At 36.0% G+C, this 19,822-nt stretch overlaps 1 protein-coding gene across 2 annotated transcripts in view; it reads right to left on the bottom strand.

Moving 5' to 3' along the window:
- SCFD1 (sec1 family domain containing 1) overlaps positions 1–19,822 on the bottom strand; it is a 131,171-nt gene that overhangs the window by 103,747 nt on the left and 7,602 nt on the right. For both annotated transcript variants that reach the window (XR_003681874.2, XM_007118118.3), the window contains exons 3-5: positions 14,037–14,125; positions 11,052–11,142; positions 217–339 (exon numbers count right to left, since the gene is read on the bottom strand). Coding sequence is in view for 1 of the 2 variants with exons in the window: in XM_007118118.3 (XP_007118180.3) it covers positions 217–339; positions 11,052–11,142; positions 14,037–14,125 (303 nt within the window). In the remaining variant the exon portion in view is untranslated. The remainder of the gene's footprint in view (positions 1–216; positions 340–11,051; positions 11,143–14,036; positions 14,126–19,822) is intronic.

Here is a 19,822-nt window from a genome sequence, read left to right as displayed (position 1 = left end):
AATTGAGTAATAAGTTCCTTTAGTTTGGTTTATTTTGCCTAGTTCAAGTTGAATATAATTTACACTATCAGAACTCTTTCTAGAAGTATTGGGTCTAAATATTTCTTAGGTTGTTCCAGTCCTTTGTAAATTAGACAACAATGTCGATTTATAGGTTTCAGAATATTACTAAATTTTACATTAACAAAACGTTATTAGCCAACCAAAACCTCTTACCTTGGCTACTTGTGTTACTGCACTAGCTGCTAATGCTGCATTTGCAATATCTTCCAGTTTACTTCTTGAAATAGCAGAAATAAAATTTAAATAATATGATTCATAGAGTTGATTTCGAAGATCCTATGAATATAATGAATACTTCATTGTTATAGGATAGTATAAAGGATAATGACCAATGCAAATCTTTTAGATACAATAAGAGCAAAGTTTTAGAGGATAATATGCATATTTAAAAGACAAGTTATAGGGCTTCCCTGGTGGCGCAGTTGTTGAGAGTCCTCCTGCCAATGCAGAGGGCACGGGTTCGTGCCCCAGTCTGGGAAGATCCCACATGCCGCAGAGCGGCTAGGCCTGTAAGCCTCGTCCGCTGAGCCTGTGCGTCCGGAGCCTGTGCTCCGCAACGGGAGAGGCCACAACAGTGAGAGGCCCGTGTACCGCCAAAAAAAAAAAAAAAAAAAAAAAGACAGGTTATACAAATGATACAAAAAAAGTACCTCAGGAGAATAAAGTTATGGAGAGGTACTGGTTACTTGGTTACCAGATATAACTGACATGTATTTTAATAATTAAAGTTATGATACTATAATTATATTATCAATAAAATCCTATTCATTTCAGTAGTGTACAAAACTGCTTTGAATTAGCACACTTGTATTATTCTTAAAAAAATCCAGAAGTGGCTCTCTTATATAGCTTAAATGCTTATTATATTTGGCAGACACTACCTTCTACTGTTTCTAGTCATGTGATGATACAACAAATATTTCCTTCACTGTACACAGACATGTTATAATTCTAATGACCAATTCTAGAACTATTCCTTCTCGATCACCCAAAAACAGTGTCATTTAAACTTATGTTAATTCTTAAATCAAATTTACTTAGCTTCTTAGACTCTAGGCAAATAGATATCTAAATAAGCATATTTCTTCAAATCTAAGATAATGTCATTATAACAGGCACTGCTGTTTTATGTAGCACTAAGGAAGAATGAATGCTGCCAATAAAATTCTATAACACACCATCACTTTTAAGATACATATGATTTCAAAGATGCTGAAATGTGAAAAACTGAGGGTCTGGAGCCTGTGTGAGGAAGGTGGCTGAGCAGAGCAGTGGTTCAACAAAGACTGGGAGATTGGTTAAGGAATTGAGAATTGATAAATAAGTAATTATGTTGAGGATGTTGGGAGTGATGTTTCTCACTGTCAGCGAAAGAAATCATAAATTTGTAAAGGGAGAAGGAAAAGCTAGAATGAATCCTGTATTTCTGAATTAAAACAATTTCAGAGGTTATCTATCTCTCTAAATAGAGAGATGAACAAGAAGATTTATAGCATTAAATATTGGTATAAATATTGATATACATGTATTTCTTAGCTCTGTCCATTGAGAGGACCCAAGAACTGTGACATCCTAGCAGCAATGAGTATCTAATGCTCAGACACTGATTTCTAAACACCATTCTCCACAAAAAGCAACCAGGGCTCCTTAGACAAATGGCTGAACCTTGGGCTCAGACAGAGAAAGTACAAGATGAGACTGGACTATCTTAGTATGGAAAAAAGTAAGGAAGTGATCGAAGAATGAGGGAGACATTTCAAAAGAAGTTGAGCAATGTTGCAGGATGTAAGATCAATACATAAAAGTCAACTGGGTATATACACACTTGCAATGAGTAACTCTAAAAATGAAATTAAGAAAACGATTCCATTCACAACAGCATTAAAAAGATAGAAAGGCATAAATTTAGCAAAAGAAGTGTAAAACTTACATTCTTCATAGTACAAAATATTATTAAAAGATTGAAATAAATAGAAAGATATCCCATGCTCACGGATCAGAAAATTTAATATTGTTAAGATGGCTGACAATCATCACCAGGAAGACACTGGAACTCACCAAAAAAGATACCCCACATCCAAAGACAAAGGAGAATCCAGAGTGGAACAGTAGGAGGGGCACAATCACAGTAAAATCAAATCCCATACCTGCTGGATGGTTGACTCACAGACTGGAAAACACTTATACCACAGAAGTCCACCCACTGGAGTGAAGGTTCTGAGCCCCATGTCAGGTTCCCAACCTGGGGGTGTGGCAACGGGAGGAGGAATTCCCAGAGAATCAGACTTTGAAGGCCAGTGGTATTATTTTGTAGGATATCGACAGGAATACCACAGAAGTCCACCCACTGGAGTGAAGGTTCTGAGCCCCATGTCAGGTTCCCAACCTGGGGGTGTGGCAACGGGAGGAGGAATTCCCAGAGAATCAGACTTTGAAGGCTAGTGGGATTTTTTTGCAGGACTTCGACAGGACTGGGGGAAACAGAGACTCAACTCTTGGAGGGCACACACAAAGTAGTGTGTGCACCGGGACCCAGGGGAAGCAGTGACAGCAGAGGAGACTGAACCAGACCTACCTGCTAGTGTAGGAGGGTCTCCTGCAGAGGCGGGCAGTGGCTGTGGCTCACCATGGGCACAAGGACACTGGCAGCAGAAGTTCTGGGAAGTACTTCTTGGCATGAGCCCTCCCAGAGTCCGCCATTAGCCCCACCAAAGAGCCCAGGTAGGCTCCAGTGTTGGGTTGCCTCAGGCCAAAAAACCAACAGGGAGGGAACCCAGCCCCACCCATCTGCAGTCAAGCGGATTAAAGTTTTACTGAGCTCTGCCCGCCAGAACAAAAGTCAGCTCTACCCACCACCAGTCCCTCCCATCAGGAAACTTGCACAAGCCTCTTAAATAGCAACATCCACCAGAGGGCAGAGAGCAGAAGCAAGAAGAACTAGAATCCTGCAGCCTACGGAACAAAAACCACTTTCACAGAATGATAGACAAGATGAAAAGGCAGAGCGGTATGTACCAGATGAAGGAACAAGAGAAAACCCCAGAAGAACAATTAAATGAAGTGGAGATAGGCAACCTGCCAGTAAAAGAATTCAGAATAATAATACTGAAGATGACCCAGGACGCGGAAAAAGAATGGAGGCAAAGATCGAGAAGATGCAAGAAATGTTTAACAAAGACCTAGACGAATTAAAGAACAAACAAACAGAGATGAACAATACAATAACTGAAATGAAAACTACACTATAAGGAATCAATAGCGGAATACTGAGGCAGAAGAATGGATAGGTGACCTGGAGGACAGAATGGTGGAATTTACTGCCATGGAATACAATTAAGAAAAAAGAATGAAAAGAAATGAAGACAGCCTAAGAGACCTCTGGAACAATATTAAACACAACAACATTCGCATTATAGGGGTGCCAGAAGGAAAAGAGAGAGAGAAAGGACCTGAGAAAATATTTGAAGAGATTATAGTCGAAAACTTCCCTAACATGGGAAAGGAAATAGCCACCCAAGTCCAGGAAGCACAGAGAGTCCCAGGCAGGAGAAACACGCTGAGACACGTATTAATGAAATTGACAAAAATTAAAGACAAAGAAAAATTATTGAAAGCAACAAGGGAAAAACAACAAATCACATACAAGGGAACTCCCATAAGGTTAACAGCTGATTTCTCAGCAGAAACTCTACAAGCCAGAAGGGAGTGGCACAATATATTTAAAGTGATGAAACGGAAGAATCTACAACAAAGATTACTCTACCTGGCAAGGATCGCATTCAGATTTGAAGGAGAAATCAAAAAAAGCTTTAAAGATAAGCAAAAGCTAAGAGAATTCAGCACCACAAAACCATCTCTACAACAAATGCTAAAGGAGCTTCTCTGAGTGGGAAACACAAGAGAAGAAAAGGACCTACAAAAACAAACCCAAAACAATTAAGAAAATGGTAATAGGAACATATGTAGTGATAATTACCTTAAATGTGAATAGGTTAAATGTGCCAACCAAAAGACACAGGCTTGCTGAATGGAATCAAAAACAAGACCCATATATATATGCTATGTACAAGAGACCCACTTCAGACCTAGGGACACATACAGACTGAAAGTGAGGGGACTGACAAAGATATTCCATGCAAATGGAAATCAAAAGAAAGATGGAGTAGCAATACCCATATCAGATAAAATAGACTTTAAAATAGAGAATGTTACAAGAGACAAGGAATGATACTACATAATGATCAAGGGATCAAGAAGAAGAAATAACAATTAGAAATACATATGCACCCAACGTAGGAGCACTTCAATACATAAGGCACATGCTATCAACTATAAAAGAGGAAATCAACAGTAACACAATAATAGTGGGGGACTTTAACACCTCACTTACACCAATGAACAGATCAAGCAGACAGAAAATTAATAAGGAAAAGCAAGTTTTAAATAACACAATAGACCACATAGATTTAATTGATATTTGTATGACATTCCATCTGAAAACAGCAGATTACACTTTCTTCTCAAGTGCACACGGAACATTCTCCAGGATAGATCACATCTTGGGTCACAAATCAAGCTTCAGTAAATTTAAGAAAATTGAAATCATATCAAGCATCTTTTCTGACCACAACGTTATGAGATTAGAAATAAATTACAGGGAAAAAAACACATAAAAATCAGAAACACATGTAGGTTAAACAATACGTTACTTAAAAAACCAAGAGATCACTGAAGAAATCAAAGAGGAAATCAAAAAATACCTAGAGACAAATGACAATGAAAACATGACGATCCAAAACCTATGGGATGTAGCAAGAGCAGTTCTAAGAGGGAAATTTATAGCAATACAATCCTACCTCAAGAAACAAGAAAAATCTCAAGTAAACAATCTAACCTTACACCTAAAGGAACTAGAGAAAGAAAAACAAACAAAACCCAAAGTTAGTAGAAGGAAAGAAATCATAAAGATTAAAGCAGAAATAAATGGAATAGAAACAAAGAAAACAATAGCAAAGATCAATAAAACTAAAAGCTGGTTCTTTGAGAAGATAAACATAATTGATAACCTTTAGCCAATTATCAAGAAAAACAGGGAGAGGCCTCAAATCAATAAAATTAGAAATGAAAAGGGAGAAGTTACAATGGACATCGCAGAAATACAAAGCATCGTAAGAGACTACTACAAGGAACTCTATACCAATAAAATGGACAACCTGGAAGAAATGGCCAAATTCTTAGGTATAACCTTGCAAGACTGAACCAGGAAGAAATAGAAAACATGAACAGTCAATCTCAAGTAATGAAATTGAAACTGTGATTAAAAATCTTCCAACAAACTAAAGTCCAGGACCAGATGGCTTCACAGGTGAATTCTATCAAACATTCAGAGAAGAGCTAACTCCTATCCTTCTCAAACTCCTCCAAAAAACTGCAGAGGAAGGAACACTCCCAAACTCATTCTACAAGGCCATCAACACCTTGATATCAAAACCAGACAAAGATACCACAAAAAAAGAAAATTACAGACCAATATCACTGATGAATATAGACGCAAAAATCCTCAAAAAAATACTAGCAAACAGAATCCAACAACACATTAAAAGGATCATACACCATGATCAAGTGGGATTTAGCCCAGGGATGCAAGGATTCAACATACGCAAATCAATCAATGTGATACACCATATTAACAAACTGAAGAATAAAAACCATGTGATGCTCTCAACAGATGCAGAAAAAGCTTTTGACAAAAATCAACACCCATTTCTGATAAAAACTCTCCAGAAAGCGGACACAGAGGGAACCCACCTCAACATAATAGAAGCCATATGTGACAAACCCACAGCAAACATCATTCTCAGTGGTGAAAAACTGAAAGCATTTCCTCTAAGATCAGGAAATAGACAAGGATGTCCACTCTTGCCACCATTATTCAACATAGTTTTGGAAGTCCTAGCCAAGGCAGTCAGAGAAGAAAAAGAAATAAAAGGAATACAAATTGGAAAAGAAGAAGTAAAACTGTCACTGTTTGCAGATGACATGACACTACACATAGATAATCCTAAAGATACCACCAGAAAACTACTAGAGCTAATCAATGAATTTGGTAACGTTGCAGGATACAAAATTAATGAACAGAAATCTCTTGCATTGCTATACACTAACAACAAAAGATCAGAAAGAGAAATTAAGGAAACAATGCCACTCACCACTGCAACAAAAAGAATAAAATACCTAGGAATAAACCTACCTAAAAGACCTGTACTCAGAAAACTATAAGACACTGATGAAAGAAATCAAAGATGACACAAACAAATGGACAGATATACCATGTTCTTGGAATGGAAGAATCAACATTGTGAAAATGACTATACTACCCAAAGCAATCTACAGATTCAATGCAATCCCTATCAAATTACCAATGGCATTTTTTACAGAACTATAAGAAAAAATGTTAAAATTTGTATGGAGACACAAAGACCCTGAACAGCCAACACAATTGTGAGGGAAAAAAACATAGCTGGAGGAATCAGGCTCCCTTACTTCATACTATACCACATAGCTACAGTCATCAAGACAGTAGGGTACAGGCACAAAAACAGAAATACAGATCAATGGAACAGGATAGAAAGCCCAGAGATAAATCCACACACCTGTGGTCAACTAAGCTGTGATAAAAGAGGCAAGAATATACAGTGGAGAAAAGACAGTCTCTTCAATAAGTGGTGCTGGGAAAACTGGACAGCTACATGTAAAAGAATGAAATTAGAACACTCCCTAACACGATACACACAAAAAACCTCAAAATGGATTAAAGACCTAAATTAAGACTGGACACTCTAAAACTCTCAGAGGAAAACATACGAAGAACACTCTCTGACATAAATCAGAGCAAGATCTTTTTTGACTCATCTCCTAGAGTAATGGAAATAAAAACAAAAATAAACAAATGGGACCTAATGAAACTTAAAAGCTTTTGCACAGCAAAGGAAACTATAAATAAGACAAAAAGACAGCCCTCAGAATGGGAGAAAATATTTGCAAACAAATCAATGGACAAAGGATTATCTCTAAAATATATATACAGCTCATGCAGCTCAATACGAAAAAAACAAACAACCCAATCAAAAAATGGGCAGAAGACCTAAACAGACAATTCTCCAAAGAAGACATACAGATGGCCACAGGCACATAAAAAGTTGTGCAATATCACTAATTATTAGAGAAGTGCAAATCAAAACTACAATGAGGTATCACCTCACACCGGTTAGAATGGGCATCATCAGAAAATCTACAAACAACAAATGCTGGAGAGGGTGTGGAGAAAAGGGAACCCTCTTGCACTGCTGGTGGGAATGTAAACTGATACAGCCCCTATGGAGGACAGCCTTCAAAAACTAAAAGCAGAATTACCATATGACCCAGCAATCTCACTACTGGGCATATACCCAGAGAAAACCATAATTCAAAAAGACACATGCACCCCAATGTTCACTGCAGCACTATTTACAATACCCAGGTCATGGAAGCAACCTAAATGCCCACTGACAGACGAATGGATAAATCAGATGTGGTACATATATACAATGGAATATTACTCAGCCATAAAAAGGAACGAAATTGGGTCATTTGTAGAGACTTGGATGGACCTATAGACCATCATATAGAGTGAAGTAAGCCAGAAAAAGAAAAACAAATATCGTACATTAACGAATATATGTGGAATCTAGAAAAATGGTACAGATGATTCAGTTTGTAAGGCAGAAATAAGAGACACAGATATAGATAACTTTTGGACACCAAGAGGGGAAAGCGGGGTGGGGAGGTGGGTGGTGGTGGTGGCGGGATGAATTGGGAGATTGGGATTGACATATATACACTAATATGTATAAAATACATAACTAATAAGAACCTGCTGTATAAAAAATAAATTAATTAAATTAAATTTTAAAAAAGGAAAATGTAATAATAAACAAAAATCTCAATTAAATAGAGTTGGGAGACCAGAAGGGGGAGCTCTCATACCCTGTGATGATAGAACCTAACAGGAAGAAGAAAGACTTCTTTCCTGGCAAGGACTCAGCCAATGCAAAGCCATGAGCTCTTTGTTTTAGTTATGGTCTGTATATTTTCACACTGGACTGATGACTTTCCTTGAAGACAGACTACCTCTTTTGAGGCTAAAGTCTTTTTAGAAAAGGTTATCCTTACCTGGGGAACTTCTCTAGAACTCTGAGGTACCCATCTTACTGGCCAGGTTCTTTGACAAGTCCTTTTCCTCTCTATATAAGTGTTCTCCTTCCTTTGCCATGCTGGGACTTGCATGTGGTTTGGCATGGTTGCAGACCCCAAATTGCAATTCTCTGCTAATACTGAATAAACCCATCTTTGCTGGAGAAATATTTGGCAGTGTTTTTGTCTCAGGTCAACAGCAGTCTATGTGCTAGCATGTGCACTGCTAATGGGTTTGTCACTGTTTCTATGCTTTTTCAGTGGGCAGAGTAAGGAAATTCTTTTTTTTTTTTTTAAGGAGGTAATATATCATGAGTTCATACTGATATTTCCAATTCAAGTTTAAGAGTATAGGGTTATTTCTTAACCTCTGATTTTCTATTTCCATCTGCTTTCTCTCACAGTAAAAAAAAAACAAAAACAAAAAAATAAAAAACTTGCCACGAAGCAAGACTAATTAAGACAGGGTGGTACTGGCATAAGGACAGACACAGAAATCAATGGAAAAGAACTGACAGTCCAGAAATAAACCAATTTATCTATTGTTAATTAATTTCTGACAAGGCTGCCAAGACTGTTCATTGGGGAAAGAACAGTCTCTTCAAAAAAGGATGCTGGGAGAACTGGATAGCCACATGCAAAAGAATGAAGTTGGATACCTACCTTATAGCACATAAAAAAATTAACTCAAAAAGTATCAGATACCTAAGTACAAGCCCCCAAACTATATAAATCTTCAAACAAAACACAGATTTAGCAATGGTTTCTTTTTCTTTTTCTAAGAAATACACATTTATTTGTATTTTCAATACCACAAGTTCAGTAGCAATTATGAGCTGGCAATGGTTTCTTAAATGTGACACCAAAAGCACAGGCAACTAAAGAAAAAATGAAATTAAGTTTAAAACCAAAATTATAAATTTTTGTGCTCCATAGGATACTATTAAGAAAGTGAAAAGATAACCCACAGGATGGGAGAAAACATCTGCAAATAATAAACTTGATAAACGTCCAGTTTCAAAATATATAAAGTACTCTAACAACAATAAAAAGACAACCCAATTTAAAACTGGACAAGGGATCTGAACTGACATTTCTCCAAAGATACAAACTGCCAATAAACACATGAAAAGATGCTTAATATCATTAGTCATCAGGGAAATGCAAATCAAAACCACAGCGATATACCATTTTATGCCCAGTAGGATGACTACAATCAAAATGTCAGATAATAAGTACTGGCAAGGATCTGGAGGAACTGCAACACTCAAACACTGCTGGAGGCAATACAAAATGATGCAACCACCTCGGAAAATAGTCTGGCAATTCCTCAAAAGGTTAACCATGGTGTTATCATTTGACATAGCAATTCCATTCCTAGGTGTTCATGGACACAGGAGACATGAAAACATATGCCTACACAGAAACTTGTACACAAATGTTTATAGTAGCATTACTTACAACAGCCAAAAGGTGGAAACAACCCAAATGATAAATGGATAAACGAAATTTGGTATATCCATACAATGGAATATTATTCAGCAATAAAAAGGAAAGAAGTACTGATAACATCTACAGTATGGATGAATTTTGAAAACTTTATGCTAAGAAAAAGAAGCCAGATACAACAGACCATGTATATGATTCCATTCATATGTAATATGCTGAACAGGCAAATATAGAGAAACAAATAGTACCTTAGGGATGGGGGTTCAGGGGTTGGGGATGTAATAGTTAAGGTGATGAAAATGTTCTTTAATTCATTATGGTGATGGTTGCACACCTGTGCGAATATACTAAAAACCAATGAATTGCATACTTTGTACACTTTGGGTAAATTGTATGGTATGTAAATTATGTCAATAAAGATGTTTTAAAACAAGGAAAGAAGAAGGGATTGGTAAATCGTACTTCTTTTAAAAATGGCATAGTTAGGTTTATGCAGGGTAAAAGAGAAAGCTGGGCATTATTAGCTCTATAGGACACAAAATATGTGGCCTTCACTAACAAACAAAGTAATTTGATTCAACGGTCAATAACAAGTAAAGATGCTTGTGACTTAACAGCAGACACCGTTAGCTACCTATCCAGTATCTATTTTCCCCTTCTTCCTTGCTAAAAGAATACAGATTTTATTTGGGGGTGACAATACACTCATCTAAATATTAACTTTTGTGGCCTCCCTTGACGCTAATTCTATCCAGTGAGACATAAATGAAAGTCTTCTGGGAGCTTCTAGGAAAGCTTAGCTTTCCTGACCAAAATCAACAGTCAGGGCTGGCATAGTTAATTTCTCCCTTCTTCTTGCCTTGAACATATATTGTGATGCCTAAAGTTGCAGCTGCCATCTTGCATCCGTGAAGCAAGGAGCAAGACAGTGAAAAACAACAAACTAAAGATGACAGCTCAAAAAGACAGAAGGGGCCTGGATCTTTGATTACTTTAAAGAGCTGCTATACCAAGCTGGACTTCCTACTCAGACTTTCTATTATCTTAGAAGAATAAAACCTTATTTTTAAAAGCTCATATAGTTAGGTTTTCTGTTTTTTAAAGCCAGACTCAGTCTCAATCAAAATAATGCTTCCTCAGCCAAAAAATTTTAAATATTTAAAATTCAAAGATAGTCTCAAAAAGCAAAGTGGGAAATTGGGTTAAGGAAATTTCTGATTTTTCACACTGGACATCTAAGAATTTTTTTTTTTGAAAAAAAATCTGTTTCCACCTTCAAGAATAAGGAAAATGAGAACTCGTATTACCTGACACATTCTGTCAATATTTTCTTCAGTTGGCATTACGAAATACACTGCAGGAACATCTGGAATAGGATCTCGATCAGAGTGCAAAAGCCTAGGACACATAAAGAATATAAAACTCACTTTTTTCTTAGTCACTTATCTAAAAAGATAACTAAAAATTTTACAGTATTTCTCAAACTAGTTCACCAGTTCAAGGACAGTGACCAGTAGTACTCTAACAGCTCTTGATGCAATTAATTATTTAACCCAGCTTTCTCCTTATATCAATGTTAATATTATTTATTAGTAAGATCCTAATCTCAGTCTTCATTTCTTCTACTCCAATCACCTTATTTCTAATACCTCTTACAGTCAGTCTCTTCTACCAATATTCTCCTTGAATGAGAACTAAAGCACATTCAAAATCAATTTTATTCCCATTTTTCATAGAAATATGGTGGGGGGAGGTAAGTGGGAGGAAAGTACAGTTCTCTGAGAGGGAAAACAGAAAGCTGGAACTATCTTTAGAAGCAATGAAAAAATTTAACCATAAATAAAATCAAATATATTTTTTAAATGAAAGGTATATGAATGCTTCCTTAAAACTTTAAGACAATTTATATTGTTCTACTTGTTGCATCATAAGAGAATGCATAAGAGATTGGCTAAGCATCTTATAGATTGTACCACTTGAAAGTTTTCTCTTTTACAGTTCAGAAAGTATATTCATTCAAATATCCCAATATCAACTGAGAAAATATCTTTATTCTCCATTGTAAGATTTCACCATGCTTATATCAGGAAATATGAGAAATGTTCTATTTCTACAATATGCTAGTCATCCTTCTATATGCAAAATTCCATATACAATCTACATACATCCTTCTATATATACAATTATTTCAGTCATCCTTATAAAGGAGAGAGTCAAAGAGGCACATGCTGCCAGTGAGTCTGCATTTGATAGCTTTTTTCCCTCTGTTTGGCTGCTGCTAACACCAGAAGGATTATAAGGTGCTGGCAGCCATTGTTTGTTGTCTTCTTACACTGGCTGTCCAACTACCTAAAGGGCTACAACCACCATTTCATGTTCTGGAAACCTGTAATTATTGTTTCCTACAAATCAGCCTAAACCAGCTTGCAGAATATAAAGTAACTGATGAAGTATTCTCCAGCAAAAAAGGAAGAATAGTCAGAGGCAAGGTGCACAGGAATTTACCAGAGTAGCTGTGTAATCCTTTCATGCTCTGATGGCAATAGTAACAGGTGGGCAGCAAGAATGCACAACTCTCAAACTGGCAGAATATCTTGTCACTCCTTAAGGAAGTACTGAGGCCTCACTTTTATTAGTCACTGTTTCTGAGCCACTATGGTTCAGTAGACAAACAGCCCAGCAACAGTGGTCAAGCAATCTGGCCATGACTCTGCTATTAATTACCTGTACAATCATGGGACAATCACTCGAACTCTACAAACTTTAGTCTTTTTATTAGTAAAATAAAATAAAGGAGTTAAATAGTAAGGTAGCAATAGTAACCAATGCTTACAATAAACCATCATTTTCAAGGATGGCATCAAGCTTAACTCCAGTTTAGGTCATAAGCATTAACATGTCACCACCAACAAATGTGTAGATTAAGTCTGACATAAAAACGAGAGGAAGAACCTGCCAAATACCATGTTTCATCAAACCTAAGGTGCTATCAATTTTAAAACGTATCATTAAAACAGGCAGAAAATGCTGCCAATTAAACTATATCATGGCATTATTAAGAAGATAGACCTTAATTTCAGAAATATTAAATTAAAAAGTATATTTTAGAATTAATGCAATATTCTATTAATTTAAAACAAATACTCAATATAAAATTGAAGAATTTAAGAATTTAACAAGATTCTGATATGCTACTCACTGTAAATCTAAAACCACATTCCCAATAAAAGAGCACGCTATAATTCAATATATTAAAATATCACAGAATGAAAACTGATTATAATGTCATAAAAAGAACAAAATGTAACTAAGAACACCGTAAAACTGGACTCCTTCAGTACATAAAAGTATTAGTAGCTATTCATGTATACAGCCCCTCTTTAAATGTTCTATTGTTCTATTAGGGCAAGTCTACAAAGTAATGCAATTTGTTTTATTTATCAGACATATCACAAGGAATATAATCAAATAAATTTAGTAGTTAAGAAGACAACATAGATAGCTCCCTATGGTGATTAAGTCATTACTTCCTAGTTACTTTAATTTTTCATATTAATGATATACTAATTTAGATATTCCTCTTTTTAAAAAGTGTATTTGAATTAAAGAAATAAAAAATTTTCAGAGCTGAAAGACAGCTTGAAACAACCGGTTCTTTTCCTTTACATAAGAGTAAACCAGTCTATAGGAAAAAGACACAAGAGAGAAAATTTAAATTATGAAATTTTAAATTCTCAGACTGAGGATTATTTTTAACTTCAGAAATAAAGGGTTGACTAAAACAAGATAACGGAAAAAATGTTCTCTATGTGCAAGTACTATAACCTAATACTATTTTCTTGATAAATGTCCCTTAGTAATTTGATTTCAGGGTGGCTAAAGACATTTTTAAAAATGTATTTGAGAGACTTCCCTGGTGGCGTAATACTTAAGAATCCGCCTGCCAATGCAGGGGACATGGGTTCGAGCCTTGGTCCGGGAAGATCCCACATGCCTCAGAGCAACCAAGCCCGTGCGTCACAACTACTGAGCTTGTGCTCTAGAGCCCATGCACCACAACTACTGAAGGCCACGCACCTAGAGCCTGTGCTTCGCAACAAGAGAAGCCAACGCAGTGAGAAGCCCGTGCACTGCAACAAAGAGTAGCCCCCGCTCGCCCCAACTAGAGAAAGCCCGTGCGCAGCAACAAAGACCCAATGCAGCCAAAAATAAATAAGATATAAATAAATTTATTAAAACAAAACAATGTATTTGAAAACAAATGCCATTACTAGAAACATGTTAAAACTCACAGATGCAGAGTGATTCCCATATCTCTCAGCTCCTTCACAGATAGCAGAGGAGAGATGATATCTTGGCCAAATCTGTCATAAATGAGCACCTAGCAGAAGCAAAACAAAAGTCATGCGTTTTTTAAAACATTATTATCAGTGAACAGTCAACAGAGAACCCAATATTAAGATAATGTTCAAGTACATTTTATTTTAATATACTGAATTCTTATACTTACCTCAATTTAATATCTTCCATAATTATTTACCAAAATGTCCATTCATCTAGTAATCCATTTGTAAAAGCATTATTACTTGGGCTAAAATAAATTATTATATAAATTTTTTCTTATAAAATACTTTTTCTAAGTTAAAAAACATACCAGAGACTATAAAATTTTCATCTTAGGTTATAATAAAGGACTTGGAACATACAGCAGACTCACTTACACTCCCCTATCCCAGGTTATAATAAAGGACTTGGAACATACAGCAGACTCACTTACACTCCCCTATCCCATTCACATATATCCTTTCTAAAAAGAGAAGTAAAAATTAGTCACTTTCAAAACTAATGCTTAACAAGTTCCAAGACTGTAAAGAAAATTTAGTAATTTAAGTATCTCATGCATTTCCTCACATTCTGAAAGTGTTAAAACTGACACCTCTGATGAGTAGTAAGTACTCCAACTGGGTCTTCTAACTCAGAATTAGTTTTAGAGTTAAGGCAAATAAAAGAGCCACTTCAACTAATAGGTGTTTTCCACTACCACATCAATAATTCTTAATGGAATAAGAAATTGCTAATGAGAGGATGAAACATGCTGTCATACAAAAACATGGTTTGTTTGAATGCCAGCATTTCCTTTAGAAAAGCTAAAAATCTTCCTGCTCCAGTTACAAAAGGCTGGATGTTATATCCTTCAAAAATCTTCCTTCCTTACACCTCCATATATCTGTATTATTAATCTTGTGATAGAGAAGTGATGGGTAGGGAAAGAATCTGACACAAATCTATACCCCAGAAATTCTCAAGTTATTTAATTCAAATGCTGAACATAGGCACTAGAAAGAATAAACAAGTATAGTTTATGCAAAGGGCAATGAGAAGATGACTACAAATAAACAGGAAGGAAGACGAAAATGAGGGGACATGCTAAAGCTTAAATTATAAATCATTTTTCAGATGACTTTAATCACCTTTAGAGTTAACCCAAAGGACTTACCAGGACTCATGAGAGTTTTCAAAACACCCCAAACTGTAAACAAGTTGATCTGTTCTTGATTCTTACAAAGAGAGAAGTATAAACCTTCTATAACAAGTTTAGACCTAATCAACTGTATTATAATCTTTTTGAAGAAAAAGAAACAGTGAACATGAAGTTTAGAATGAAGGAGCTCAAAGAATAGGAATTTTAAAAGATTCTCCAGCATTTCTCAAAGGAAAAAGATTATAGATTGCTTTCTGGTCCAATTAACATTTTTACTGACAGTTTTATATATCATAAATTAATGAAATGGCATTCTGGTTTACAGATCACTCTCTCATTAGTTGGTTAAAATGGACCAGTATCCCTAAGTCTGAGTAACCTTAAGAAAGCTTGCAAGATCAAAATTCTGGATTTGTAAAGCTAAGGAACAAAACTTCAACTGGAGTAAAGACCTATCAGTGAGGCCCCACCTAAGAAATCAGCTGGATTCTCTAGATGAATATTATCATTGCCTGTGTCATTCCATAAAATATTCATCAAAAAGGATTCACACTTTCTCCCATTCTGCAGGTTGTCTTTTCATTTTGTTGATGGTTTCCTTGGCTGTGAAAAAGCTTTTAAGTTTGATTAGGTCCCATTTGTTTATTTTTGCTTTTATTTCCTTTGCCTTGGGAGATTGATAAGAAAATACTGCTATGATTTATGTCAGAGAATGTTTTGCCTATATTCTCTTCTAGGAGTTTTATGGTGTCATGTCTTACATTTAGGTCTTTAAACCATTTTGAACTTATTTTTGTATATGGTATGAGGGAATGTTCTAATTTCGCTGATTTACATGTACCTGTCCATCACTTGCTGAAGACACTGTCTTTTTTCCACTGTAAGTTCTTGCCTCCTTTGCCATAGATTAATTAACCGTAGGTGTTTGGGTCTCTTTCTGGGCTCTCTATTCTGATCCATTGATCTACTTGTCTGTTTTTGTGCCAATACCATGCTGTTGGATTACTGTAACTTTGTAGTATTGTCTGAAATCTGGGAGGGTTATGCCTTCAGCTTTGTTTTTTTTTCTCAGGATTGCTTTGGCAATTCTGGGTCTTTTGTGGTTCCATATAAATTTTAGGATTATTTGTTATAGTTCTGCGAAAAATGTTATGAGAGAAAATATTTGCAAATAATGCGACCAACAATGGGTTAATATCCAAAATATACTAACAGCTCATACAACTCAATATCAACAAAACCAACAACTCAATCAAAAACTGGGCATAAGATCTAAACAGACATCTCTCCAAAGAAGACATACAGATGGCAAACAGGCACATGAAAAGATGCTCAACACCACTAATCATTTGAGAAATGCAAATCAAAACCACAATGAGGTATCGCCTCACATTGGTCAGAATGGCTATCAACATAAAGTCGACAAATAAATGCTGGAGAGAGTGTGGAGAAAAGGGAACCCTCATACACTGCTGGTGGTAATGTAAACTGATACAGCCACTATGGAAAACAATACAGAGGTTCCTTAAAAAACTAAAAATAGGGCTACAATATGATCCAGGATTCCCACTCCTGGGTATATATCTGGAAAAGAAGAAAACTCTAATTTGAAAAGATATATGTACCCCAATGTTCATAGCAGCACTATTTACAATAGCCAAGATGTGGAAACAACCCAAGTGCCCATAAACATATGACTGGTTTAAGAGGATGTGGTATGAGGAGAAACAAGAAGAACTACAATCCTGCTGCCTGTGGAACAAAAACCACATTCACAGAAAGACAGACAAAATGAAAAGGCAGAAGGCTATGTACCAGATGAAGGAACAAGATAAAACCCCAGAAAAACAACTAAATGAAGTGGAGATAAGCAACCTGCCAGAAAAAGAATTCAGAATAATGATAGTGAAGATGATCCAGGACCTCGGAAAAAGAATGGAGGCAAAGATCAAGAAGATGCAAGAAATGTTTAACAAAGACCTAGAAGTATGAAAGAACAAACAAACAGAGATAAAGAATATGATAACTGAAATGAAAAAAACACTAGAAGGAATCAATAGCAGAATAACCGAGGCAGAAGAATGGATAAGTGAGCTGAAAGAATGGTGGAATTCACAGCCGCAGAACAAAATTAAGAAAAAGAATGAAAAGAAATGAAGACAGCATAAGAGACCTCTGGGAAAACATTAAACACAACAACATTCACATTATAGGGGTGCCAGAAGGAGAAGAGAGAAAGGACCCAAGAAAATATTTGAAGAGATTATAGTCAAAAAATTCCCTAACATGGGAAAGGAAATAGCCACCCAAGTCCAGGAAGCACAGAGAGCCCCAGGCAGGATAAACCCAAGGAGAAACATGTTGAGACACATAGTAATCAAATTGGCAAAAATTAAAGGCAAAGAAAAATTACTGAAAGCAACAAGGGAAAAACGACAAATCACATACAAGGGAACTCCCATAAGGTTAACAGCTGCTTTCTCAGCAGAAACTCTACAAGCCAGAAGGGAGTGGCACGATATATTAAAAGTGATGAAAGGGAAGAACCTACAACCAAGATTACTCTACCCAGCAAAGATCTCATTCAGATTCGAAGGAGAAATCAAAAGCTTTACAGACAAGCAAAAGCTAAGAGAATTCAGCACCACAAAACCAGCTCTACAACAAATGCTAAAGGAACTTCTCTGAGTGGGAAACGCAAGAGAGGAAAAGGACCTACAAAACAACCCAAAACAATTAAGAAAATGGTAACAGGAACATATGTAGCAATAATTACCTTAAAGGTGAATGGATTAAATACTCCAACCAAAAGACATAGGTTTGCTGAATGGATACAATAACAAGACCCATATGTATGCTATGTACAAGAGACCCACTTCAGACCTAGGGACACATACAGACTGAAAGTGAGGGGATGGAAAACGATATTCCATGCAAATGGAGATCAAAAGAAAGCTAGAGTAGCAATACTCATATCAGACAAAATAGACTTTAAAATAGAGAATGTTACAAGAGACAAGGAAGGATAATACATAATGATCAAGGGATCAAGAGGAAATAACAATTAGAAATACATATGTACCCAACATAGGAGCACTTCAATACATAAGGCACATGCTATCAACTATAAAAGAGGAAATCAACAGTAACACAATAATAGTGGGGGACTTTAACACCTCACTTACACCAACGAACAGATCATCCAGACAGAAAATTAATAAGGAAACACAAGCTTTAAATAACACAATAGACCACACAGACTTAATTGATATTTGTAGGACATTCCATCCGAAAACAGCAGACTACACTTTCTTCTCAAGTGCCCACGGAACATTCTCCATGATAGATCACATCTTGGGTCACAAATCAAGCCTTGGTAAATTTAAGAAAATTGAAATCATAGCTAGAGTAGCAATACTCATATCAGACAAAATAGACTTTAAAATAGAGAATGTTACAAGAGACAAGGAAGGATAATACATAATGATCAAGGGATCAAGAGGAAATAACAATTAGAAATACATATGTACCCAACATAGGAGCACTTCAATACATAAGGCACATGCTATCAACTATAAAAGAGGAAATCATCTAAACTTACACCTAAAGGAACTAGAGAAAGAAAAACAAAAAAACCCCAAAGTTAGTAGAAGGAAAGAAATCATAAAGATCAAAGCAGAAATAAATGGAATAGAAACAAAGAAAACAATATTTCAGCACCACAAAACCAGCTCTACAACAAATGCTAAAGGAACTTCTCTGAGTGGGAAACGCAAGAGAGGAAAAGGACCTACAAAACAACCCAAAACAATTAAGAAAATGGTAACAGGAACATATGTAGCAATAATTACCTTAAAGGTGAATGGATTAAATACTCCAACCAAAAGACATAGGTTTGCTGAATGGATACAATAACAAGACCCATATGTATGCTATGAAAATTGAAATCATATCAAGCATCTTTTCTGACCACAATGCTATGAAATTGAAATAAAGTACAGGGAAAAAACCCCGTAAAAATCACAAAAGAGGGAGAGGACTCAAATCAATAAAATGAGAAATGAAAAAGGAGAAATTACAATGGACAACGCAGAAATACAAAGCATCGTAAGAGACTACTACAAGGAACTCTATACCAATAAAATGGACAACACGAAAGAAATGGACAAATTCTTAGAAAGGTATAACCTTCCAAGACTGAAGTAGGAAGAAATAGAAAATATGAACAGACGAATCACAAGTAATGAAATTGAAACTGTGATTAAAAATCCTCCAACAAACTAAAGTCCAGGACCAGAAGGCTTCACAGGGGAATTCTATCAAACATTTAGAGAAGAACTAACATCTATCCTTCTCAAACTCTTCCAAAAAACTGCAGAGGAAGGAACACCAAGAAACTCATTCTACGAGGTCATCATCACCCTGATAGCAAAACCAGACAAAGATACCACAAAAAAAGAAAATTACAGACCAATATCACTGATGAATATAGACGCAAAAATCCTCAAAAAAATACTAGCAAACAGAATCCAACAACACATTAAAAGGATCATACACCATGATCAAGTGGGATTTAGCCCAGGGATGCAAGGATTC

The sequence above is a fragment of the Physeter macrocephalus genome, chromosome 11 (assembly GCF_002837175.3).
Source record: "Physeter macrocephalus isolate SW-GA chromosome 11, ASM283717v5, whole genome shotgun sequence".
NCBI classification, from domain to species: domain Eukaryota; kingdom Metazoa; phylum Chordata; class Mammalia; order Artiodactyla; family Physeteridae; genus Physeter; species Physeter macrocephalus.
The sequence above is the reverse complement of the archived record's forward strand: the minus strand, read 5'-3'. Positions and strand labels throughout refer to the sequence as shown.